The 27,534-nt window shown below is 34.8% G+C and overlaps 1 protein-coding gene across 1 annotated transcript; it reads left to right on the forward strand.

The window, feature by feature from the left end:
* On the forward strand, positions 1 to 25,114 carry LOC134822190 (uncharacterized). Its single transcript, XM_063833103.1, has 16 exons — positions 1 to 184; positions 513 to 615; positions 795 to 897; positions 1,147 to 1,268; positions 1,803 to 1,952; positions 6,642 to 6,749; positions 7,133 to 7,225; positions 7,320 to 7,487; positions 7,772 to 7,826; positions 22,140 to 22,271; positions 22,395 to 22,521; positions 22,684 to 22,960; positions 23,900 to 24,045; positions 24,195 to 24,282; positions 24,430 to 24,615; positions 24,891 to 25,114. The coding sequence occupies exons 1-16, from the start codon at positions 18 to 20 to the stop codon at positions 24,912 to 24,914; spliced, it is 2,049 nt and encodes a 682-aa protein (XP_063689173.1). The 5' UTR covers positions 1 to 17; the 3' UTR covers positions 24,915 to 25,114.
* Positions 25,115 to 27,534: the final 2,420 nt, after the last annotated feature.

Below are 27,534 nucleotides of genomic sequence, written 5' to 3' on the forward strand. Positions count from 1 at the left end.
TAACTCCCAAGTAGAAGATGATAAAAGTACGTAACGAACTCGGTGAATCCCCCTGCTACCTCTGTGATTTTGCGTGCAGCACAAAACAGAAACTAGCTTACCACACCTTTACAGTTCACAACACACCTCAGAGTTTGATTTGCAGCTACTGTCAGTTCAAGTTCAAAGATGTCTCATCTGTTAGGTTAATTGGTTAATTAATAAAATTATCTAACTTATGCACTTATTAAACCATTTGGGCTCAAAATTTTGCTTGAATCTATTTATGGTTGGGGATGGTTGTTGGAATTGAACATCGGTGGGGCAGCTTACACTTTACAGCTATGTGAATTTGTCCATTCATCGAGACGTAGACCAGAAAATTTATGTAAACTTTTTTACCAGTAGTCCTTTCCATTTTTCCATATCATCTTTGGTATTATGAAATCTATCGTTAATGTAAGTATGCACCTCAAACAACTACATGGTATCTGGCCAATAGTTTATAAATAATTTGACGGTCTTGTTTTCAGGAGGCATATCCGCACAGTTCACATCAACGCTAAAGATTACATGTGTACTTACTGCAACAAGAAATACAAACACAAATATGATCTGGAGAAACACTTTTCCAAGGTATGATACAAATTCAAATTTATAAATTGACAATTTTGATATTTTATTGTTTGTGTCCCTGAATAATATATCAGTATTTAGTTCTAATTATGTGACACTATCTCTTACCAAATTTACATAGATAAAACAAAACACAGTATAACTGTGTTAGCCAACATTAAAACAATTTGTTGTTTCAGATTCACAAGACAAGACCAATGGAGGGGCAAAACTTCTGCTCTGAGTGTAAACTACTCTGCTTTGGGTGGGAACAGCTCAAGAAACATTACCTGGACGCTCATGGTAGGATTTTGGTGAAATGTTTGACTTTGTACATCTCCAATCTCCATGATGATTTCAACATATCCATTATCCATAGTCATTAGTCATCGTTACGATTCAATGGCATATTTTTACTTTACTTCTTAGAAAATTGTATCGTCATAAAAGTAAGGACAATAAAAACCCACCCACGTTTTGGGTCCATAGCTGTTTAGTCTAATTAGTCTAATTAACTAACTAGACGAACTATCATTAATAACACAATCTCAGGTAAAACAATACAACATATAAAGTGTCCCCAATGTTATAAGATCTTCTTTGATGTGATGTATTTGAAGCAGCATTTCAAACGGGTCCATAACAACAAGACTATGAGTGTTGTCTACTGCCAGGTAAGTGATAAGTTAATTAATTAATTAAGTGATAAGTAAATTAATTAATTAAATGATCAGTTAATTAATGACTAATTAAGTAATACGTTAATTAATTAATTACCCTAATTAAGTGATAAGTTAATTAATTAACTGACTGCGTCAAATAAACAATTACTTGTTTATTTTAACAATTTATAAATGTAATGAGGTCTGATCATCATCTTCTTACCTTAGTATTGCTGTTCTACTAAATTTATAAATGTATTCGCCGCGGCACTCAGCACTGGCATGTCAGTAAATTCACTTGTGAGTTCAGTAGCTCTCACAATACGTTATATTATGTGCCTCGACGGGCTAAAGTAGTGGATGACCTTGCTGTACGGCAAGTTAAACAAGGATCTGAAACTACTAGGTTCCGTACAGACTCAACTCTGCACCCGTGTCAATATGTTCATTATATGCAAGCCTCTTGATTTATATCAAGATAAAGTTGTACCTTGCGATAATATCGACATTTTCAACTTGCTTGTGAAATGTTAAATACTTGTCCAGCACTGTGGAGCAGTGTTTGAAGAAGACACAGCGCTAGTCCGGCACATGGAAGAAAAACACTTCTGGAACGGAGAAAGTGCCGTGTTCTGCCGGGAGGACCAGTGTGACGAACTGTTTGAGGACATGTCCGAGCTGGAGACTCATATTCAGGTATACAATAGTTTGAGGACATGTCCGAGCTGGAGACTCATATTCAGGTATACAATTACAATAGTTTGAGGACATGTCCGAGCTGGAGACACATATAGTGATAGTTTGCGATGGCCAGCGCAACTGGCCATCGCAGAAAACAGTTCGATAACTAGCGCTGGATAGCGACAACTAGCGCTGGATAGCGACAACTAGCGCTGGCCAGCGCTGGCCATCGATATCTAGCGCAAAATTTTTGCGCTATTACTCGTCAGCTAGCGCTGGCCAGCGCTGGCCAGCGCTAGCCAGCGCTAGCCAGCGCTAACCAGCGCTAGCTGACGAATAATATATCGCAACTATATTGCGCTGGCCAGCGCTGGCTGACGAGTAATACTAATATTGTCATCGAGCGTGCTAAATCACTCTACAGTCGATCTTCGAGATTGTTCTAAAAGGGCCCCGATGGTTGTAACCAACTTCAATCGATGCAATGTATTTTCGGACGCTAATTCCGAATCAACCCCCATGACATAGGGTTAAAATGCTCTCCTGACGAGATATTGGCGAAAAACTGTATCGATCACGTGATATGACCGTATAAGGAAGTTAGTCTAATTTCTCGTTAGGGGTTAGGGTTTCAGCATATGTTTTTGTTAAGGATTGGGTTAGGGTTAGGGTTGGGATCAGATTAGAGGGTTAGGGTTTCAAAAAGTCGTTCAGAACCTTAGATGGCAAGTACGTACGGTACAGGGCTTTAAGGGGGCATACCCCAAAACAGTGGTTTGTGCCGTCCAGACCAAATGACCTCATAGGCAGTTCAGTGACCTTCTAGCGCACCGTTTCCACACAAAAAAAAAATTATTTTGAGAATTCCCATTTTTGTAATCGACCATTTCCTGGTTAAGAGTGCAATTTTCGGAAAAAATTATTTTGTGGTTGAGACGCTATAAGTTAATCATTTCTTGCGGTATCGGGTTGAAATTTTGCTCGCCGTTTATTCACATCTATGTCAAGGTGTGTGTAAAATCTTGATATCGTATCTAAAAAGGCTGGTGTGTTATGAATTTTTAAAGTCAAAAAGCTAAAATTGTCCTTTTCAGGCTTATTTTAACAATAAGTCAGTCAGGGAAGATCGGATTATTTGATACTTGACATCAAATTGTTCTCTGAATTCTGGCGCAGTTTTTGATGCCCTCAAAAATGTTTTTACTCATTCACCTTCTGATCTATTGGACCGCAAAGCCAAACAACAAATTTAGGCACATTTTTCGTTTTTAATATTTACTGATTTTTCTAAAATTTTGATAGGAATATGCTAGTGACTTTTTGAAGGGTGCAAAATAACCGCAACTAGCACATTTATATATGAACAACAAAAACACCCTAAAATGCTTCCCTTTGAAGTTATGGGAGAAAATGTGATTTTTTATCTGCAAAGCCAAAAAATCACATTTTCTCCCATAACTTCAAAGGGAAGCATTTTAGGGTGTTTTGTTGTTCGGGGGGGGGGGGGGGGGGGGGGGGGGGGGACAATGGCATAAAATGGCATAAAATGGCATAAAATGGAGACTTTTTCTATGGAGAAAATGGAAAAACCCATGAGTAATTCTCCATTTTCTCCATTTTATGCCATGAATTTTGTCTTCGAAATTTTATCTTTAACACCATTTAACACCTAAATTGGACATCCTAACATGTTTATTTACGCTTACTAGGGGCGTAACAAGCTTATGAAAGCTCATAGTAGGCTACTAGATGCTTATACTAGGTTAGTAGAGGCACACTTCAGGCAAACTCATAAATACTCAAGCCTAGTGTTAAGTTATTTCTACAGGCTACAGCAGGAGAGAGTAATAGGGGAGAGTAATAGGCACTGAGCATCGAGACCTACATCCTCGACAGTCGAAACAAGCTCGCACTGCAGACTTCGATAAACCGAAAAAACCAAAAAAAAATTTTCGGCTAATAATGAAGAGGGTAGCATGAAACGTGGAGAAAAGTGGTTTTTAGAAAAACTTTGGAAAATTTTGACTTAGAAAATTTTCGGCCCGAGTCATTTTTCGAGAAAATTATTTAATTTTTTCAAATTTTTTCTGAAAACCGCTTTTCTCCACGTTTCATGCTACTCTGTTCATTATTTGACGAAAATATTTTGTTCGGTTTTTCGAAGTCCACACCTTCCCCTGGATACACAATTTTGGACTCGAAGTAATGCGATCTCGGAAGGCAGGCCTCCCCTTTGCAACACGAGCTCGGAATCGGGAGCTCTCGATACGAGAGGTACGTATCGTAAATGACTCGGACCGAACATTTTCTAAGTCAACATTTTTCAAAGTTTTTCTGAAAACCACTTTTCTCCATGTTTCATGCTACCCTGTTCATTATTTGCCGAAAATATTTTTTCGGTTTTTCGAAGTCCACACCTTCCCCTCGATACACAATTTTGGGCTCGAGGTAATGCGATCTCGGAAGGCAGGCCTCCCCTTTGCAACACGAGTTCGGAATCGGGAGCTCTTGATACGGGAGGTACGTATCGTAAATGACTCGGACCGAACATTTTCTAAGTCAACATTTTTCAAAGTTTTTCAGAAAACCACTTTTCTCCATGTTTCATGATACTCTGTTCATTATTGGCCGAAAATATCTTTTTTTAAAATAATTTTTCTCGAAATTCTAAATTTTTCAGGTTTTCAATGGCATAAAATGGCATAAAATGGCATAAAATGGCATAAAATGGAGACTTTTTCTATGGAGAAAATGGAAAAACCTATGAGTAATTCTCCATTTTCTCCATTTATGCCATTGGCCCCCCCCCCTGTTGTTCATAACTCATATATAAATGTGCTAGTTGCGGTTATTTTGCACCCTTCAAAAAGTCACTAGCACATTCCTATCAAAATTTTAGAAAAATCAGTAAATATTAAAAACGAAAAATGTGCCTAAATCTGTTGTTTGGCTTTGAGGTCCAATAGATCAGAAGGTGAATGAGTAAAAACATTTTTGAGGGCATCAAAAACTGCGCCAGAATTCAGAGAACAATTTGATGTCAAGTATCAAATAATCCGATCTTCCCTGACTGACTTATTGTTAAAATAAGCCTGAAAAGGACAATTTTAGCTTTTTGACTTTAAAAATTCATAACACACCAGCCTTTTTAGATACGATATCAAGATTTTACACACACCTTGACATAGATGTGAATAAACGGCGAGCAAAATTTCAACCCGATACCGCAAGAAATGATTAACTTATAGAGTCTCAACCACAAAATAATTTTTTCCGAAAATTGCACTCTTAACCAGGAAATGGTCGATTACAAAAATGGGAATTCTCAAAATAATTTTTTTTGTGTGGAAACGGTTGATAGAAGGTCACTGAACTGCCTATGAGGTCATTAGGTCTGGACAGATTTGGGGTATGCCCCCTTAAGTACGTACGGTACAGCTACTTTTAAAGGTACGTACCGTACAGGCACTGTAAGGTACAATTTTTTTTCAAATTTTTAGAATCAACTTCAGTGAATTACTTGCAATTTCTGATTAGTATTATCATCATAATTTTTGAGATAGAAGTCGAAAATTAACACAGTGGTTAAAACAATAAAAGATTTAAGAGGAAAATTTGTGTACCGGATCGCTCTTAACCGGTACTACACTACTACTACTTGTAATTATCGTTAAACTCAAAGCTTCATCCTTTTGTTGCAGTATACGAACACCAGCTTTTCAGCTAGCTCAGGTCGCAACCTTAATCTACGCTTGTCCATAATATACTCTTAATCTCTAAAATTGGTCTCACAAATTGACGAAAACACTGAATACTATTTGGGCCAACTGTTTAAGCAGAAAAAGTTCTCCTCCAAAATATTTCCAGTATATTGACGGATTAATAAGCTTCATAGGTTCTGATTCCGCATCAGTGTAGGGTTTTACCCCTTCTCTGTCGCACGTACCGTCTAGTTTTTGTTTCCATTGCTATCAACCGGATTCAACCTTTCAGCCTACTTTATTAAGTATGTACCGTACAGCTAATTTAAAGGTACGTACCGTACGAACTTACCATCTTAGTTCAGAACCAGCTAGAGTCAGAGAATGGGTTAAAAAAGTCAGTCGAGTGTAAAGTGATTAATCATCATCCGAGTAATATCGCAAGTATATGATTTTGATACATTGCGCTGGCTAGCGCTGGCTAGCGCTGGCTAGCGCTGGCTAGCGCTGGCTAGCGCTGGCTAGCGCTGGCTAACGCTGGCTAGCGCTGGTTAGCGCTGGCTAGCGCTGGTTAGCGCTGGCCAGCGCTGGCAAAAATTTTGCGCTAGATATCGATGGCCAGCGCTAGTTGTCGCTATCCAGCGCTAGTTGTCGCTATCCAGCGCTAGTTATCGAACTGTTTTCTGCGATGGCCAGTTGCGCTGGCCATCGCAAACTATCGCGTGCGACAGTGTCGCATAGCCAGCGACAACTAGCGCTGGATAGCGACAACTAGCGCTGGATGGCGACAACTAGCGCTGGATGGCGACAACTAGCGCTGGATAGCGACAATTATCGAACATATATATTTTGCGCTGGCCAGCGTTATCCAGCGCTGGATAGCGACAACTAGCGCTGGATGGCGACAACTAGCGCTGGATAGCGCTAGTTGTCGCCATCCAGCGCTAGTTGTCGCGTTTTGACTATCGCAAAAGAACCGGATAATGAGCTAAATTTATTTCAGGCGGTTCACAAGGGCAATAAAAGAGTCCGAGTATCCCCTACCTCATATTGTAGTGGTACCGAGTCAGATTGTCCAGTTTGTTCAGATACTCAGCCTTCCAAATTACAGGTATTGGTTAATAAACTAGACTCGGATTAATAAATTTAGTAAGAAAGATACAAACAAATACACATGCTCATACCCAAGTCCCAAATAATTAGCAATAAATGTTTTCATACCTTAACGCTTAAGGTCGCAGTCAAACCATCTCCTAAAAATTATGACTTAATTAAGTATTAATACGAGCGTTAGTGTACCTATCTTCTGTTACTAGGTTATCATATATAATTATTTGTTAGCTTATTATTATGTTTAGCGTGCATGTGTGTACGCTAAAACGTATACACCAGTACTTTCTTAGCTTTAAAAGGTCAGGCCTTTTTAAATGGCTTCTTTTTAATACTAAGATACTACATAATTCTATAATTGAGTCTAATTACCCCTGTTTTCAGTTAGTAGCACATTTGACGGAGAGTCACCATTGGAGATCAGTTATGGAATGTCAAAAATGTTACAAACTATTCCCCACGTGCGCAGAAGTTCAGGTTAGAAATGCTACAAACGATTATTTATAATGGTTAAAAATCGAACGAATATCAAATCTAATCAATTAGTTAATTGATGACCCAATAACCTCAGGAGCATTTAAACTCACACTGTTTGGAACCTGAAGATGCGCCTCTCTTACCGAGCGGGAAACATTCCATCCTGAAGAAGAGATTGCTGAAGAGGAAGAATATTAAAGACCTGTCACGTGACTTGGAACCTAGATTCTTTGTGGGCTTCGTCCGGCTGGACGATCAGAAGGTACGTTGTTTAACTCATTTAATAACTTATAACTTATTTTTAACTTATTTAATAACTTATAACTTATTTAAGAGGAAATGTGGTTTCTAGAAACCTGAAGATTAGTCTGAATATCAATCATCCCTTTCAAACAAATGTTGATTACATTTCATTAACATTTATCCTTATTATTAACGACTCCCAACCATAAACATTTTTCATCGAGGCAGTTAACAATTCGCCTCTCATCACAATAAAAATGGGAGAATCTGGTACCAATATTATCCAACGATCACATTTCTCAGGAGCCCGCGTTGCAAGAAGAGGTCGAAGTGGAAACGAACAATGGAGAAGGGAGCAGTATTCATGATTGGGGGCCCCTTTTTTAAAAAAAAAATTTTTGGGGTTTTTTTGGGGGGGTTTTTTCCTTTAAAAAAAAACCCCCAATTTTTAAAATTTTTAAAAAAATTTTTTTAAAATTTTTTTTTTTTAAAAGGAAAATTTTTTTTTCCCCTTTTTTTTAAAAATTTTTTGGGGAAAAAAAAGGGAAAAAAATTTAAAAAAATTTTTTTTTTCCCGGTTTCAAAAAAATTTTCCAAAACTTTTTTTTTTTTTAAAAATAAAAAAAAAATTTTTTTTGGGTTTTTTTTAAAAACCCGGGAAAAAAACCCCCCTTTTGGGGGCCCCCAACCCCCCCTTTTCCCGGGGTTTTTTTAAAAAAATTTCCGAAAAAAAAAAATTTTCCTGGGAAATTAAAAATTTTTTTTTTTTAAAAAAAATTTCCCCAAAAAAAAATTTTCCCCTTTTTTTTTTTTAAAAATTTATCCCTTTTAAAAAAAAATTTTTTTTAAAAAAAAAAAAATTTTTAAAAAAAAATTTTTAAAAAAAAAAAAATTTTTTTTTTCCCCCCCCCCAAAAAAAAAAAAAAAACCCCCCGGGAAAAATTTTCCCCCCAAAAAAAACCCGGGGGAAAACCCCCAAAAATTTTTCCCCCCAAAAGGGGGGGAAGGCCCTTGGGGGGGGGGTTTTGGGGTTTTTGGGGGGGAAAAAAAAAAAGGGGTTCCCGGGGGGGGGGAAAAAAAAAAGGGGGGGTTTTTTTTTTTTTAAAAAAATTTTTGGGGGGGAAAAAAAAAAAACCCCGGGGACGGTTTTTTTGGTTTTTTCCCAAAAGGGGGGGGGTTTTTTTTTGGGGGGGGTTTTTAAGGTTTTTTAAAAAGGGGGGGTTTTTTTTTGGGGGGGTTTTTTTCTTTTTTTTTTTTTTCCCCCCCTTTGGTTTTTTTTTTTTTTTTTTTTTCCCCAAAAAATTTTTTTTTTTTTTGGGAAAATTTTGGTTCTTTTTTAAAAAAAATTTTTTTTTTAGGTTGTTTTTTCGGTTAATTTTTTTTAAAATTTTTTGGGTTTTTTTGGGAAATTTTTTTTTTTAAAAAAAAAAAAAAAAATTTAAAAAGGGGGCCCTTTTTTGGAAAAAAAAATTTTTGGGGGGGGGTTTTAAAGGAAATTTTTAATTTTTTTTTTGGGGTTTTTTTTTTTGGGTTTTTTTTTTGGGGGGGGAATTTAATTCCTTTTGGGGTTTTTTTTTTTGGGGGGTTTTTTTTTTTTTTAAGGTTTTTTTTTTTTTGGGGGAAAATTTTTTTTTTAAAATTTTTCGGTTTGGGGTTTTTTTTTTTAAAAAAAAATTTTTTTTTTTTTTAAAATTTTTTTTTTTGGAATTTTTTTAAGGGGTTTTTTTTTTTTTTTAAAAGGGTTTTTTTTTCCCTTTTTGGGTTATTTTTGGGTTTTTTTTTTGGGGTTTGGGGTGGGGTTTTTTAACCCCCTTTTTTTTTGGGGGTTTGGGGGTTTGGTAGGGGGGGAAGGTTTTAAAATTTTTAAAAAAATTTTTTTTTTGGGGGGGGAAAATTTTAAAAGGGCCCCTTTTTTTGGGGGTTGGGGGGGGTTTTTTCCCGGGTAAAAACCAAAAAAATTTTTTTCCTTTAAATTTTTTGGGCTTTTTTTTGGGGGGAAAAAAAAAAAGGGGGGTTTTTCCCCCCCCTTTTTTTTTAAATTTTTAAAAAAATTTTTTTTTTAATTTTGGGTTTTTTTTTTAAAAAAATTTTTTTTGGTTTTTGGGTTTTTTTAAAGGTATTTTTGGGTTTTTTTTTTTTTTTAGGCTTTTTTTTTTTGGGGGTTTTTTTTTGGCTTTTTTTCCTTTTTCCCTTTTTTTTAAAAATTTTTGGTTTTTTTTACTTTTTAAAACCAAAAAGGTTTTTTTTTTTGGGGGTTTTTTAAGGTTTTTTTTTTTTTTTGGCCAAATTAAAATTTTAAAAAAATTTGGTTTTTTTTTTTTTTTTTTAAAAATTTTGGGCCGGGGGAAAAGGGTTTTTTAAAAAATTTTTTTTTTTAAAAAAAAAAAGGGGTTTTCGGAAAAAATTTTTTTTAAAAAAATTTTTTTTAAAAAATTTTTGGGGGGTTTTTGGTTTTTTTTTTTTTTTTAAAAAAAAAATTTTTAAAAATTTTATTTTTTTTTGGGGAAAGGGGAATTCCCCGGGTTTTTGGGGGGGGGGTTTTTTTTTTGGGGGGGTTTTTTAAAGGTTTTTTAAATTTTCCCTTTAAAAAGGGTTTGGGAAAAAAAGGGGGAAAAAAAAAAACAAAGGTTTTTGGGGGGGGGTTTTTTTTTGGTTTAAATTTTTTTTTTTAAAAAAATTTTTTTTTTTTTTCCCCCCTTTTTTTTTTGGGGGGTTTTTTTTGGGTTTTTTAAAAAAGTTTTTTTTGGCCAAAGGTACTTAATTTTTTTTAAAAACCAAATTTTTTTAAAAATTTTTAAAAATTTTTTTTTTTTTTTAAAAATTGGGGGGGGTTTTTTTTTGGGGGGTTTTTTTTTAAAATTTTTTAAATTTTTTTGGGGTCCAAAAAAAAAAAATTTTTTAAAAAAAAAAATTTTTTGGGAATTAAATTTTTTTTAAAAAAAAATTTTTTTTTTTTTTAAAAAAAAAACCCTTTTATTGGGGAAAAAATTGTTTTTTTTTTTTAAAAAAATTTTTGGGGGGGGAAAAAAAGGGTTTTGAAAACCTTTTTTTTTTTTTAAAAAAAGGAAAAAAAAAACCCCCCAAAAAAACCTTTTCCAAACTCTGGGGTTTTTAAATTTTTTTTTAAAAAAATTAAAAATTTTTTTTTTTAAAAAAAAAAAAATTTTTAAAAAATTTTTTTTTTTCCCCTTTTTTTGGGAAAAAAGGGGGCAAAAAAAATTTTTTTTTTAAAAAAAAACCAATTTTTTTGGGGGGGGGAAAATTTTTTTTAAAAAAATTTTAAAAAATTTTTTCCAAAATTTTTTTAAAATTTAAAAAGGTTTAAAAAATTTTTTTTTTAAAAAAAAAAAACCCCTTAAAAAAAATTTTTTTTTTTTAAAAATTTTTTGGGTTTAAAATTTTTTCCGGTTGATTGGACCCCCCGGGGGTTTTTTTTTTAAAAAAAGGGGGAAAAAATTAAAAAAAAGGGTTTTTTTCCCCGGTGTTTTTTTTAAAAAAAAAAAAAAATAAGGGAAAAAAAATTTTTTAAAAAAAAAATTTTTTAAAAAAAAATTTTTTTTTGGGGGGGGGAAAAAAAGGGGGGAAAAAGGGGGGTTTGGGTTAAAATTTTTTAAAAAATTTTTTGGGGAAAAAAACCAGGTTTCCTTAAAAAAAATTTTTTTTGGGGGGGAAAAAAGAAAAAAAAAAAAAAAAATTTTTTTTTCCCCCCAAAAAAAAAAACCAATTTTTTAAAAAAAGGGGGGGGTTCCCCCTTTTTTTTGGGGGGTTTTTTGGGGGTTTTTTTTTTTTCCCCGGGCCCAAAAAAAAAAAAAAAATTTTTTTAAAAACCCTTAAAGGGTAAAAAAATTTTTTTAAAAAAAAAAAAAAAATTTTTTTTCCCCGGGGGTTTTTTTTTTTTTTTAAAACCCCCGGGGGTTGGGGGGAAAATTTTTTTAAAAAAAATTTTTTAAAAAAAAAGGGAAAAAAAACCCCCCGGGGGGGGGGGGTTTTTTTTTCCCCCCAAAAAAGGGGGACCCGGAAAAAAAAACCGGTTTAAAAAAATTTTTTAGGGTTTTCCCGGGGGGAAAAAAAAATTTTTTGGGGGGTTTTTCCCCTTTTTAAAAATTTTTTTTTAACCTCTTTTTGGAAAAAAAAATTTTTTTAAAAAATTTTTGGTTTTTTTTGGGGGGGGTTTTTTTTTTTTTGGGGTTTTTTCCCCTTAAAAAAACCCTTTCTTTATTTGGGGGGCCCCCCTTTTCCCAAAAAAAATTTTTTGGGGGAAACCCCCCCAAATTTTTTTTCCCTTTTAAAACCCCAAGGGGGTTTTAAAAAAATTTTTTTTCCCCTTTCCCCAAAAAAAAAATTTTTTTTTGGGGGGAATTTTTTTTTTTTAAAAAATTTTTTAAAACCCGGTTAAAATTTCCCCGGGATCCCCCAAAACCCTTGAAAAGGGGGGGAAAATTTTTTTCGGTTTTTTAAAAAAAGGTTTTTTTTTTTTTAAAATTTTTTTTTTTTTTTTTCCCCCCCCCCAAATTTTTTTTTGGGGGGAAAAAAATTTTGGGGTTCCCAAAAAAAAAATTTTTAAAAAACCCAAACCCCAAAAAAATTTTTTTTTTTCCCCCTTTTTTTTAAATTTCCCCCCCCCCCCAAAAAAACCCCCCCCCCTTTCCCCTTTTTTTAAAAAACCCCCCTTTTAACCCCCCCCCTTTTTAAAAAAAAATTTTTCCCTTCCCCCCCCCCCCCTTTTCCCCCCCCCCCCCCTTTTTTTTTTTTTTTTTAAAAAAAAAAATTTAAAAAACCCCCCTTTTTTTAAAAAAAACCCCCCCCCAACCCCCCCCTTTCCCCCCCCCCCTTTCCCCCTTCCCCTTTTTCCCCCCCCCCCTTTTTCCCCCCCCAAAAACCCTTTTTTTCCCCCCCCCCCAAAAAAACCCCCCCCCCCCCCCCTTTTTCCCCCCTTTAAAAAAAACCCCCCTTTTTCCCCCCCCCCCCCCCAAATTCCCCCCCCCTTTTTCCCCCCCCTTCCCCCTTTTTTTTTAATTCCCCCCAAATTAAAAACCCAAAAATTTTCCCCCCAACCCCCCCAAAAAAACCCCCCCTTTCCCCCCCCCAAAAACCCCCCCCCTTTTTTCCCCCCCCCCCCTTTTTTTAAAACCTAACCAAATTTTCCCCCCCCCCTTTTTTAAACCCCCTTTTTTCCAAAAATTTTTTTTTAAAAAAATAACCCCCCCCCCTTTTTAAAATTTTTTTTTTAAAAAAATTCCCCCAAATTTCCCCCCCGGGTTAAAAAAATTTTTTTAAAATTTAAAATTTTTTGGCCCCCCCCAAGGGAAAAATCCCAAATTAAAATTTAAAAAAAAAATTTTTTTTTTTTGGGGGTTTTTTTACCTTTTTTTTTTTTCCCAAATTTAAAAAAATTTTTTTAAAAAATTTTTTTAAAAAAAAAAGGGGGAAAGTTTTTTTTTTTTTTGGGGGGGGTTTTAAAGGGGGGAAAAAATTTTTAAAAATTTTAAAAAAAATTTTTTTTTTGGCCCTTTTTTTGGCCCCCCTTTTTTTTCCCCCCCCCCCAAAAAAAAAAAAACCCCCTTTTTGGTTCTTTCAGAAATTTTTTTTTTAAAAAACCCAAAAAAATTTTTAAAACATTTGATAAACCCAAAATTAAAAAAAAAAAATTTTTTTGGCCCCGGAAAAATTTTGGGGCCCCCAAACCCGTTCCCTTTTTTGGGGCCCCAAAAAAAATTTTTTTTTCCCGGGGGGTTTTTAAAAGGTTTTTGGGGTTTTTTTTTAAAAAAATTTGGGGGGTTTTTTTTTTGGGATTTTTGGGAAAAAAAAATTTTTTTTTTTGGGGGGGTTTTTTCCCAAAAAAAAAAAGGGGGGGGGGAAAAAAATTTTTTTAATTTTTTTTTGGGGGGGAAAAATTTTTTTTTTTGGGGTTTTTTTTTTTTAAGGCCCGGGGTTTTTTCCCCTTTTTTTTTTTGGGAAAAAAATTTTAAAATTTTTTGGGGGTTTGGGGCCTTTTTTTTTGGGGGGGTTTTTTGGGGTTTTTTTCTTTGGGGGTTTTTCGGGGTTTTTTTCCCTTTTTCCCTTTTTGGGAATTTTTTTTTGGTTCCCAAATTTTTTAAGGGTTTTTTTTTTTTAAAAAATTTAAGGGGGGGGTTTTTTGGGGTTTTTTTTTTTTTTTTTTTTCCCCCCTTTTGGGTTTTTTTTTTAAATTTTTTTTTTTTTTGGGCCCGGGTTTTTTTTTTTTTCCCCCCCCCCCCGGGGGGGGGGTTTTTTTTTGGGCCCTTTTGGTTTTTTTTAAAAAATTTTGGGAATTTTTTTTTTTTTTGGGGGGGTTTTTAATTTTTTTTCCCCCCCCCCGGGGGGGAAAATTTTGGGGGGGTTTTTTTCCTTTTTGGACTTTTTTTTTTCCCGGGGGGGGTTTTTTTTTTGGGCCCTTTTTTTTTGGGGGTTTTTTTTTTAAAAAAACCGGGGGGAAAAATTTTTGGGGTTTTTTTTTTGGGGGGTTTTGAAGGGGGGGAATTTTTTAAGGGCCCGGGGGGTTTTGGGCCCAAGGGTTTTTTTTTTTTTTTTGGGGGGAAAAAAATTTGGGGGGGTTTTTTTTTGGGGGGGGGCCCCCGGGGAAAATTTTTGGGGGGTTTTTTTGGGTTTTTTAAAATTTTTTTCCCCTTTTTTTTTTTTTGGGGTTTTTTTTAAAAAAAAATTTTTTTTTTAAAAATTTTTTAAATTTTTTTTTTTTTAAAGGTTTAAATTTTTTTTTTTTTTAAGGAGGTTTTTTTTTTTAAAATTTTTTTTTTTTTTTTTTTCCCTTTTAAACCCCCTTTTAAATTTTTTTTTTTTTTTTTTCCGGGGGGTTTTTTTTTTTGGGGGGGTTTTCCCCAAAATTTTTTTTTTTTTTTTTTTTTTTAATTTTTAAATTTAAGTTTTAAAAAAAAATTTTTTTTTTTAAAAAAACCCTTTTTTTTAAGGGGGGTTTTTGGGGGGGGGTTTTTTTTTTGGGGTTTTTTTTTTTAAAAAATTTTTTTTTAAAAAGGGAAATTTTTTTTATTTTGGGGTTGGTTTTTTTTTAAAGGGGGAAAGGTTTTTTTTTTTGGGTTTTTTTTTTTTGGGGTTTTTTTTAAAGGGTTTTTTTTTCCCGGTTCTTTTTTTTCCCCTTTTTTTGGGATTTTTTTTTTTTGGGGTTGGGGGTTTTTGGGGGGGGGGTTTTGGATTTTTGGGGGTTTTTTTTTTTTTTTTTTTTTTTTTTTAAAAATTTTGGAAAATTTTTTTTTTTCCCCCTTTTTTTTAGGGGTTTTTTTTAATTTTTTTTTTTTTTTTTTTTGGGGGAAATTTTGGTTTTTTTTGTTTTTTTTTTTTTTTTTTTTTTTAAAAAAAAAAGGGTTTTTGGTTTTTTTTTTTGGGGTTTTTTAAGGAAAAAAAAATTTTTTTTTTTTTCCCCAAAAAAAAAATTTTTTTTTTTTTTCCCTTTTTTTTTTGGGGCCCCGGGGGTTTTTTTAAAATTTTTTATTTTAGGTTTTTAAAAAAAAAAAAATTTTTTTTTTTTTTTTTTTTGGGGGTTTTAAAATTTTTTTTAAAAAATTTTTTTTTTTTTTTTTAATTTTTTTGTTTTTTAAAGGTTTTTTTTTTTAAAAATTTTTTTAAATTTTTTAAAACCCCCTTTTTAAAAAAAAAGGGTTTTAAAAAAAAACCCCCCCTTTTTTTTTTAAAAAAAAAATTTCCCCCTTTTAAATTTTTTTTTTTTTTTAAAAATTAAAAAAAAAAAAAATTTTTTAAAATTGGGGGGGTTTTTTTTTTTTTAAAAAAAAACCCAAAAAATTTTTTTTTTAAAAAGGTCTTTTTGGGGGCCCAGAAAAATTTTTTTTGGCCTTTTAAATTTTTTCCCCCAAAAAACCCGGGGGCCTTTGGGGAAAAAAAAATTTTTTTTTTTTAAAAAAAAAAACCCCCCCCTTTTCCCCCCCCCCCCCAAAATTTTCCCCTTTTTCCCTTTTTAAAAAAATTTGGGGGGCCCCCCAAAAACGGGGGGGAAAAAATTTTTAAATTTTTTTTTAAATTTTAAAATTTTTTAAAAAAATTTTTTTAAAAAAGGGTAAAAAAGGAAAAAGGGAACCGGGGCCCCTTTTCCCAAACCCCCCCCCCCCTTTTTTAAACCCCCGGGGAAAAAACCTTTTGGGTTTGGGTTTTTTTGGGGGAAAAATTTTAAAATTATTTTTTTTTTAAAAAAAACCCCAAAAAAAAGGGGAAAAAACGGGGGGGCCTTTTTTAAAAAATTTTTAAAACCCCGGGGAAAATTTTTAAAAAATTTTTTTTTTTTTTTTTGGGGGGTTTTTTAAAACCCAAACCCTTTCCCCCCCGGGGGGGTGGTAAATTTTTTTTTTTTTTTTTTCCCCTAAAAAAAAAAAAAAGGGGGGCCCTTTTTAAAATTTAATTTTCCCCCCACCCCGGGGGGGGCCCCCCAAATTATTTTTTTTTTTTTTCCCCCCCCAAAAACAAAAAAAATTTTTTAAAAAAAAACCAAAAAAAATTTTTAAAAATTTTTTCCTTTTTTGGGGTTTTGGGGGGGCCCCAAAAAAATTTTAATTTTTTTAAAACCCCCTTTAAAAAAATCAACCCCCCCCTTTAAAAAATTTTTGGGGTTTTTTTTCCCCAAAAAAAATTCTTTTTTAAAATTTTAAAAACCCCTTCTTTTTTTTAAAAAAAAAAAACCCCCCCCAAAGGGTTTTTTTTTTCCCCCAAAAAAATTTTTTAAATTTTTCCCCCAAAAAAAACCCTTTCAAAAAAATTTTCCCCCCCTTTTTTTTAAAAAAAAAATTTTTTTAAAGTTAACCCCCCCCTTTTAAAAACCCCTTTTCCCCCCCTTTTTTTTTTTTTAAAAATTAAAAAACCCCCCCCCCCTTTTTTAAAAAAAAAAATTTTTTTAACCGCCCCAAAAACCCCCCCCCAAAAAATTTTTTCCCCCCTTTTAAAACCCCCCCTTTTTAATTAAAAAAATTTTTCCCCAAAAACCCCCCAAAATTGCCCCCCCCCCTTTTTTTTTTAAAACCCCCTTTTTTCCCCCCCCCCAAATCCCCAAAAACCCCCCAAAACCCCTTTTAAAAATTTTTTTTTTCCCCTTTTTTCCCTTTTTTACACCTTTTTTATTTTTTAAAAAAAATTTTCCCCCAAAAAAAATTTTTAAAAAAAAAAGGGGCCAAAACTTTTTTAAAAAAAACCCCTTTGGCCCCAAAAAAAAAGGGAAAAAAATTTTTTTTTTTCCCCCCCAAACCCAAAAACCCCCAAACCCCCCCCCCAAAAATTTTTTTTTTTTTTAAAAATTTTTTTTAAAAAGGTTTTAAAAATTTTCCCTTTTTTAAAAAAAATTTTTTTTTATTTTTCCCCCCCCCCTTTTTTTTTTTTTTTTAAAAAATTTTGGGGGAAAAAATTTTAACCCTTTTAAAACCCCCCCCCCCCCCCCAAAAAAAAAGGGGAAAAAAAACCCCCTTTTTTTGGGGCCCCAAACCAAATTTTTTTTTTCCCCAAAAATTTTTGGAAAAACCCTTTTTTTGGGGAAAAAATTTTTAAAAATTTTTAAAAACCCCCCAAAAAAATTTTTTAAAAAAAATTTTTAAAAAAATTTTTTTTTTAAAAATTTTTTAAAAAAAAAAAATTTTTCCCCCCCGGGTTTTTTCCCTTTTTTTTTTTTCCCCCCCTTTTTTTCCCCCCCCTTTTTTTTTTTTTTTTCCCAAACCCCCCCCCCCCCCTTTTCCCCCCCCCCCCCCGGGGTTTTTTCCCCCCCCCCCCTTTTAAACCCCCCCCCCCGGGGCCCCCCCCCCCCATTTTCCCCCCCCCAAACCCCCCCTTCCCCCTTTTTTCCCCCCCCCCTCCCCCCCCCCAAAAATTTTTTTTTTCCCCCTTTTCACTTTTTTAAAACCCCGGGCCCCCCCCCCCCCCCCCCCCCCTTTTTTTGGAGGGGGGGGGGGTTTTTTGGGAAAAAATTTTTTTTTGGGGAAAAAATTTTTTTTCCCCCCCGGCCCAAACCCCCCCCTTTTTTCCCCCCCCCTTTTTGGGGGTTTTTTTTTCCCCCTTTTTTCCCCTTTTTCCCCTTTTTTTTTTTTCCCCCCCTTTTTAAAAACCCGGGTTGGGGCAAAAAAAAAAATTTTTTTTTTTTTTTTTTTGGGGTTTTTTAAAAAACCTTTTTTTTTTTTGGGAAAAAATTTTTTGGGGGGTTTTTTTTTTTGGGGGGAAAAGGGGTTTTTTCCCCTCACCTTTGGTTATTTGTTCCAAAAAACCCCAAGGGGGAAAAATTTTTAAAACCCCAAAAGGGGGTTTTTCCCCGATGTTTTTTAGAAGAAGATTTCCGTTTTTGGGAAAAAAGTCTTGAACAAAGGCAACGGGAAACAAGGGGGAAAAAGCGAAAGTTTTTGTGTTCCAGGAATATGACAGCCCCAAACTACAACTACAGTCTCTTTTAACATTGGGTTTCCCAAACGGCAGTGCAGGTGAGCACCCCCGAAAGACACTCACACACGCGACCGATCGGGAGCCGTGGGAAAGAGAAGGGAAAAGGACCCTGAGCTGAGCAGTATTCCCCCTTCCCCTCCACTTTCCCCTCTTGAACAGTTTGTCTCCCCTTTTTTTCTCAGTTTTTACTGCTGCTAAAAAACCACCCCGCTTTGGTTTTAAAATCCCATTAAAACCATGTAAAGGGAAAATTTGGGGAAAACCGGCAGGATTCCGTCTATATCTCCTTTTTTTGGGTGGACTTCCCAAAAAACATGCCCGTCCTGGTTTGAGTTTTAGCAAGCCCAAAGGGGGAAAACCCAAGGACAGTGGTCCCCAACCGGATTTTTGGAAGTATTTAGAAATTTGGGGGGATGATAAAAATTTCCCCCAAAAACGCACGTTTCACACTGGGTTTTCTCCCTTAGCACAATTCCCTTTACGTTTTTTTTTCGCCCATTTGTCCTCTGTTTCCAGGTTCCCGTTGGTTGGGGGCAAAATTAGATAAATGGAAAACCCCAAATCAATCTGCTCCGTTATTTAGTACTGTCCCGTCACTTTTTTTGCTTATGTGGAATGTTTTTTGGGCGTTTGAGAAGGTGTGGGGAAGGGGTTTCTTTTTAAAAGGTTTGAAAAACGGAAATTTTAGCATTTAAAATTATTTGGTTTTAAATCCCCCGTACTATCCAATCAAAGTAAAGAAAAAACCCGTTTTCCCCTTTAATAAAACCGGGCTCGTTTTCTACAAAAAGGGTTTTTACGATTGTCGTGATGTTAGTTTTAAAAAAAAAGATCAGCTAACACTTTGTCATGACGTTTCCCGATTAAAAAGTTCATTATTTGTGAAAATTAAAAAAATTTTGGATGGAAATTTTTAAAGTCCCGGTTTTTGTTTTTGATTCATGATTTTTGGGGCCCTTTAAATTTCCCCCCGTTTTTAAATTTAAAAGACCAATTTCCTCCCTTTCCCGACTCCAATACCCCTTTCCCGGGGGCAAAAAAATTTGTTCCGCCAAAAGGACAAGACAGTGAAAAACCCCCGACAAAAAAACATCATCTGACCCCTCCTGGGCACTTGTTGTTGTACACACCCCTTTTTCCGAGGAGATGCAACCAGAGCCATCAAAACGTAGAAGGTTTAAAAAGGGAGGTGTTGGGGTTTTAGGGGGTTTCAGTGGGCATGTTTTGTTGCACAGTGGAGGTTCCATCACCCCAATAGGTTTTGGTCCCGCTCGCGGGCCATTTCTGAGTTTTTTTTAAGAGGTTCTTGTATTTGTTTGTTGTTCTGTACGAAATATAAGCTGTAAAAAACTGCCGGGCTACGTTGAAATGGGCATCCATGGTTTCAACATCAAATTTGGAAATTGAATGTTTCCTTACCCTTGAAGATTTTTCTTCATAAAAACGCAAGGAAAAAAGTTTGTACAGTAAGTCTTTCCCCAGTCAGTCTTAGTTGGGGGGCTAACTTCAAGTTTAAAAGGGGGTTTTTCCTTATCACGGGTTTAGGGCAAAGGGTTTTGTTGAAAAAATTTTTTGGAGGTCTTTTGGTAACTGAGTTTATCAGCCCTCGCGGTGGCGAGGAAAACACGGGGAAAAGGGGTATCAGTCGCTTCTTTCCTACTTCATTTCCCCGGAAAACTGAAAAATTTTTCAGAGAAAATAGGGTTTTTCGAATTGGGAAAGGGTTTTTGGTTTTCCCACAACACTAAATTGGTAAGTTTATATTTCAAAAAAATAGTTTTAGAGAAATTTAGGTTTTTTTAAAACTTTCCCGGCGGGGAAACAATGAATTTAAAAAAATCTTTAGTATATTACCTTTCCCCCCAAAAAACATTTAAACGATTTAGTTTGAAAATTTTTAAACCCAACAGAACCCCCATTTTTAATAAGGGGAATTTTTTTTATTTAGATTTAAATTTTTTTTAAAACTTTCAGTTTTTGGCCCCCTAAAAAGGGGTAAGATGTTATATTGGTTTTTAAAAAGATAAAAATTTATTAATAACTTTATTGAGATAGTCCCCATGATTGTATTCATAAAGTTGAAAGGGAATCTCCCTTTTCGTGGGCGGGGTTTTCGTTCAAATTCCGGTTTTTTTTTAATTTTATTATATAACTTTCTTTATTATTCAACAGATATATTACTATTTCTTTATATTACTAACTTTTCTTCGTTACTTCGTTACTTCTTTTTCTTCGTTGAGGTTTAAACCGTGGGGGCCACGGAAAAAGGGGCTCGATATCCCCCCGACCACTGGATGGCGGTAGTTTTACCTTTAGTGAGTTTTTACCAAATGGAGCGTGTAGCCCGGGAACCCCGGGGGGTTTGTTTCCGGTTTTCAAAAAAGAAAAGTTCGGAAAACTACACTTAAAAAAGTCAAAGGGAATTTAATAGCCTTTTTTCTGTGTTTAGGCACTTTGTTAAACCTTCGGTCTTGAACTGCCAAAAAAGGGCCCCGTCGGGGACAGTGACTGGGGTTTCGTTTTAAAGGGAATTGGGCTTGGGCCAAAGAGGGTTGGGCGCTAAAATCCCCCTGTCCCTTGGGGGGCACCTTGAATTGATACCCCAACGGGTTTTGGGACCACATTTTGGGGAATCTTCCAAAAATCATCAGGATGTTTTACCTTTTCCCGGGGCTTCGCTGTTGTAGAGGGCACGTTTTTAAACTGTACGAGTCTTTCCCAATGTTTAGCTATGGTAATGATAAAAATTTTTCATTTTATGGAGGGCTGTTTTTTAGAGAATTTCCAAAAAGTCAAATAAGCATCGAGACTTGAGGTTTTTTGCTTTTAAAAATTTTTAATTTAAAGGGTTTTCTTTTTAAATTTAAGCAATGGGTTTAAAAAAACAAAAATTAAAAAAATTTAACTAAACCTTTTTTGGGCGAGCACATGTTCAGGGGCTGATTTAGGTTTTTAAATTTTTTTTGTTTACTTTTTTGGGCGAAAAATTTTCAGGAATAAGGGTCAAAAGTAGTTTTCCCGAAAGGGTTTTTGTAAAGGATTCCCCAGGGTTTAATGGCCCTGAGGTTTCAATGTGCTTGGGGGCACGATCTCGGAAAATTTTTTAAAAAATGGTTTAAGATAATTTTTTAATTTTTGGCCCTCTAGGGAAAACCCGCGGTCGGAAATTTTTTAAAATGGGCCAAAAAAAAAATTTAAAAATTTCCCGTTTTCCCTCCCATCTGGCAAAGGAAATTTGATGATATCCCACCCTTTTTCCCCTCCAGCAGCCCCCAAAAACCCTTTGAAACCCCGGGAAATCGGGCCCAGTCGTTTTGTGGGTTTTATAATTTGTGCTATAGGTTTTTCAACATTTAAACCCCTATAAAAAATTTTAATAGATTATAAAAAACAGAGTACGAAGTTACCGGGTCGCCTTTAAGGGCTTCTTTTTTTTCATATATTTTTTCCCAAATTTAGCTAAAATTTTCAATGTATTTTTAGGGCCCCGCTTTAAAAACCCCCCTTTTAGAGATCAATTGTCTCGACCCCGTTTCAAATTTAATAAATTAAATTCAAAAAGAATTTGCTTTGGGGGTTTTCCCGGGGAAATTTTCACATAAATTGAACAAAATGAGGGAATATGTGAAAACTTCGAAATTTTACAAAATTCAAGCCGCCTTTTTCCCTGTGGGCCACTCTCAAAAATCCATTCCCCAAACTGCACAAAAAATATTCATAATCTAATTTCCCTTTTTTTCCCCAATTGGTTTAAATTTTTTTGTAAAATTTTTTTTTTTTCGTGCAGGATTTAAAAACTCAGTTCTCGTTCTAATGCGTTTTCCCGGGCCCCTCTTTTTTAGGGGTCTTTCACGATTTGGGCTGCAAACTTTGGCTCCCGGTAACAAGGGGGAAAAAAAAATTAAAAAAATTTTTCGGACAAAATGTCTTGCCAACGGGTTTTTCGGGCCCCAACCCGAAAAAAAAAAAAAAAAAAAAAGAATGAGAGCCCAATGAATTTTTGGCCCCAGGATTTTTTTACCCGGTACTTGATAACAAAATCAGATCAGGATATATACAGTATCATACAACCGAGTGTTTTAAACATACTTTAATAGAAAACACAACTGATCATAAACATAAGCAGTGCATGGGGGTTTAAAGGTTAAAAAGGGCTAACGTGCTATACTGTCTCAGTCGACTCATTGTCCTCTATCGAAAATATATCACAGAGACAGCAGCTACTGATTCAATATTGCATTACCAATTTTATGTACAGGTTTCCCGACGAAAATTGCCGGATGTGTAACCATAGGATCTAATACTTTGTCCGGAATTCGGGCGAAGTCGTGCAGGAAACTACATCAACGGATTAACGCCTGTGCCCTCAATTGTTTAAAAGCAGGAGCAGGTAATATATTCGACTTTAGAGTCTAGGTACCTAGCAGTTTTGGAACTTGATTGAGAAGCGATTCGACTACTTAAACTAAATCATTTTTTATTATGTAACTGATGAACGCATTTTTCAACTTAGATGGAGTACTTTCAACTACAGAGGTCGAGAACATCGCAAGCAAAGGAATGGCAAAACAGTCTGATACCAGTGGTTACGGAAGGGCTGAAAAAGCTATTGATGGCAATAATAATGGCAACTATCATAGGTAAGAAACTTACTTAAAATAATTTGATTATATTAGTTTCTGGGAGGAAAGGAGTAAAAGAAATTTATAAAAATTCTAAAATTTTGCAGCAAAAACGTTTCTATTCATGTGTATCACTGTAGAAAACTTAAATATTGGTTAATTGGTACTTATTATTTTCAGCGGGTCTGTAACCCACACTGAAGCATCTGGTAGTAACGCCTGGTGGTCGCTGACATACCCTCGCTCAATGTTTATCAAGGAAATCCAAATCTTTGGAAGAACAGATTGTTGCTCGGAACGAATTGATGGTGCCTCTGTCTTAATTGATGGCAAGAAAGTAGGAACATTAAACCACAATGATGGAGCCCCTATGGTTGTGCCGGTTAATAGAGTTGGCTCCGAGATAATGATCAGAAATAAAGAAGGTGGAGCCCAGCTTTCTCTTGCTGAAGTTCTGGTTTGTTCATTCAAATATTATTATTATACAATATACATCCTCCGGATGATTATTCTCCAATTTTGATAACATGTTTGGGGACTGGTTTATAAGCCAGTCAATGTTTACGAATATAATAACTTTATTACATAATCATAAATGTATATCATAAATAGATTAAATCTGAAACAGAAATTTGCACGCAATTAATAAATTTAAAAAAAGAAAATGAAAAGAACAGTTTATTGATAAAAACAAATTATGGAGCACTCTGTGCTTCCAACAGCCTTTCAGACTCGCGCTTAGTTTGTTTAGGACTAATTTAGGATATCGTAGATATTGCTATGCCATTAGTTTGGATATGTAGTGTTGTGCGATTGTTAAAATCAATTACGGTTTGTGCTGATAGGAGAATAGTGATAGTGTGGAATGTGGCACTAGTGTAAATGTGAACCTGGAATTTAGGATGTGTGCGGCTTATCCATTAATATTAGTTGCCGCTAGTCTGTGCTCAGTTTGTTCTGTTACATGTTTCCGTTACCATTTCTCCAGTTCATAAGATGGTTTCATATCACTATTATCTACATATCTAACGACTTAGATTACTTAAACCACCAGGCAAATCTCGTCACATATTTAAAAAATAAAAATGATTAAAAAAAATATATATATTAAATTCGTCACAGACAAATATAACTTTATTCGCTCCATATACCTTATGATCTACCGTCTACTTGGAAATAATTTTACTTTAAACAATAAAATGAACATTAAATCCAGTGACTTAGTGACTACCCTAATTTCGTCTTCGATAGTCAATAACCTGTTTTCAAGATATATGACTTATATGTGACAGCAAATAATGCTTTTGGGCACGATGGTTTAGTTGAGTCTAAATATTATACTGAATAGTTTGCATCTAAACAACATCAAATATCTAATCGAGTATTAATCTCCTAGGTGATGGGGGCTAAAATAGAAAGTGATCCTTGCAAAGATGGGTGCGACAATATCGCATCAGAAGGATTAGCAACGCAGATCGACACTGATCACAATGGAGAAGCTTCCCGGGCCATTGATGGCAATACTTCCAACAGATGGGGATCGTAAGGAACTTTAATTTCATTGTTTGTTCAGATAATCCTGAGATTTTTGTGGAAAAATAAAAACTTTTGTAAGATCTGGAGATCTAATCTTTGGCAACAACAAATATTTTCTGCTATACAACAGTAAAATTGATGATTGTTATTTTCAGGAATTCGATTACCCACACTAAAACGACAGGGCCAAATGCCTGGTGGAGATTGACATTCCCAGAGAACGCGTACATGGAACAAATCAAGGTGCGTTCAGTGTTAGATCATGATCAAGGGAAACTAACATTTTTTAGTGAAAGGTAGCAGTTCAACGTTTTGATTTAACTGACTACATTAAATTCATGTTCTTGAATTATAAGCTATGAAGTAGTATTGACAGTATTAAAAAACAAGGTTTATGGACGTGAGGACTGTTGTGCTGATAGGCTCGATAACGCCACTGTGTATGTCGATGGTGAACTTGTTGGGATTGTGAACTCCAAAATAGGATTCCCCAATTTGATCAACATCGCCGTAAGCGGACAAGTGATAGAAATAAGGCCAGCAGGCCGCCATCCTTTATGTCTCGCTGAAGTTGAGGTGGGTCCTTAAAGCTTATTCCCTTATTTATAGAAGTAAAACCTCCCCAAAAACCTAATCCGGAATCCCTCACTATTAACATTAAACTAGCTGCATTGTGTGTAATTAATAAGTTAGTACGCATATATTAATAAGTTAGTACGCAGAATATTGTAATTTTTTGTATTGATTTGTTCATAATACAGCATAATATTATGACAATTTCTGATTTATTACTTTATTATGTTTTGGATCGTTTGAAAAACTCAAGTTTAAATAACTACTATAATTTGCAGGTCATCGGCATGTTGATGCAGTAGAGTAAAAAGGAGCTGACGCTGATATACGAAACATTCTAATGAAAAGAATCATATCAGTTATATTCAATAATTTGATAGCCTGTTGCAGCAATTGGAATGATTTTTAAAACTTCGTTGTTTTCACCTTATGTAATATTTTAACATGGTTTTTAGGGTTTCAAACGTTTACTTTTAGACATTAAAATAGACCTTGCAATTAAGTCGTTGTTTTAATTTTCAACAATCACGCTGTTAGTGTTGCTGCAAAAAAAAATAAACATTCAATTTCAACTTGATTGACGATGTCAACAGTCAACCCATCGAGATCGTTGCTCAAAACACGATCCTTCAAAATACGTACTTTCTCTCTTTATAGTATAAAGAGAGAAAGTACGTATTCTGAGTATAAATTATACTCAGCGCTAAAGTCATCTGCCGTTCACTATACACCGACACAGATTGACGCTCTGGGAGCTGGGATTCTCTGTCCTTTGACAGGAGTGTTTCATCACGAACAACCACAAACCAGATAGATACAACAATATTTTAATAATAAACTATAATAACGTATATGTATAACGTGTAATAATGATGACACGGAATATGAGTATGACATAATATGTACTAAATGTTTCTTGTCTAAATGTTTACGAAAAGTTAAGTGAATTCAATTTTAATAAGGAAATAAGGTACTGTCAGGAATTCAGTCAACGTCCAACTCCAAGTCCAAGTGCCAAGCGAGGATATGGACACAGTTGAAAGTTTCTTCACCGTTTCTCATTTCATCCAGACTGAGACAAAATAGGTGAAGTGACACTGACATGGTGAGTATCCACACACACACACACACACACACACACAATTTTTTGTTTGTCACATAAGCAGCAAATAGGTTTTTTTCTTCTTTCTTTTTTTAACAGTTGACTGACTGTTAGAAGGCTATATTAGCCGGTTAGAGGGCTGTTAGGTATTTGTCCCCACAAAATGGCTGTTATCTGTTAGAGGGCTGTATAGAGATGTACAATAAGTAAAATTTCATAATTACTTCAAGAATTGAATAAAACTGTTCAGAACATAAGCCAATATTTTATAAAAGATAATGATAATCCGATAGATAAAGTCCACAATAATAATATATAATTATAGCGTTAATATTAATAATAATATAATTTAAATTGAACCTCGACTAATTTTCTGCCCATTCATGAAAGCCCTAATAATATCCAAACACTTGTAAGTGTCCAAATGTGTCATCTCGGCCTCAACTTTGTCCTTAGGGGTCGTTCACATATTACGTAATCAATATTTTGGCAATTTTTACCCACCCCCCTCCCCCTCCGTAATCAACCGTAATCAAGACCGAACCCCCCCCCCCCCCTATATTAGTATTACGTAATCAAGGTTTGACCCCCGGCCCCCCCCCCCCCCCGTAATCAATTTAGAATTTAGAATTTGTCAAGAAATAATGCAAACCACGCATATAACTAACTCATAAGAAACAATTAAGTTAATACTCAAATGTAACATTAATCTACATGATTAAATTTAATTGATTAAAATCCGTAATCTACCGTAATCAAGACCGAACAATCAAGTTAATACTCAAATGTAACATTAATCTATATAATTAAATTTAATTGATTAAAATTTGACCAAAACCCATAATCATGGGTAGTGTGAACCGCTGCCAGTGTCTCTCTTTTCCAAACAAAAGGAAATGATATTAATTTGAGGAACCGTCCGCAAATGCAAATTGATACCGAGAATGAAATCGGTCGACCGATTTCATTCTCGGTATCATTTCCGCAAAAACCATAAAAGATATACATGTATATCTTTTATGGTTTTTGCGGAAATTTGCGTTAAATTTGATGCCGTGGTGTCAGTAAAATGGCACGGATAACTATCGTCTCGCTTTATATATAGTCACCCGATCTTGAGGTGACGTACGACAACTCGTTAACCCAATCAATGTCTGGAAGGCTGCAAATTTTCACATGCTATAAACTCACAATGGTTTTTCGGAGTTGTGCGAGATGACGATACATAGAGGCTGCAGAATTATGAGGACTACCAGATCCTGGTGGAACCTAAGCGATCCATGATATCACGACAGGCCCTACAGTAAGAAATTTAAATCAAATCTTAATCATTTCCACGAAAATTTAATTACGATAAACGATCTTAGTTAAATATGCCTACAGAAATCACGGAAATTATATTTTTATACCTACACTCTGATCTCAATTGCAGCAAGATTTGATTAATCTGTTTTAAAAGTCATTAAAATACAATCATCTGATTACCGTCATTACGAGTGTTCATCAAACTGCACTAATCACATTTTCTTTAAATAATTCTGAATCGGAGGGTGTAAAAATTCTTAACATTATTTTATCAATACTGGGGGTGTCCGCTGCGTTCATTTGATTGTAGTTACCATCATCACTAGATTTAAAAGTTTTAATTTCAATCCCATTCTTGCCGCTATGGCAATCCCAATCCTTGTTAAGTTTATCAAGGCGAGCAGATTGGCTAATTTGGTCCATGTTTTTGTCAACAGAGTTGGTAACTGAATCAAAGCTCTCCGCAGTGGATGAGCGGTTCCTCCTGGTGGTGGATCTAGCTTTGTTCCGTCGTG

Source organism: Bolinopsis microptera, chromosome 10 (assembly GCF_026151205.1).
Source record: "Bolinopsis microptera isolate Bmic1 chromosome 10, MBARI_Bmic_1.0, whole genome shotgun sequence".
NCBI lineage: Eukaryota > Metazoa > Ctenophora > Tentaculata > Lobata > Bolinopsidae > Bolinopsis > Bolinopsis microptera.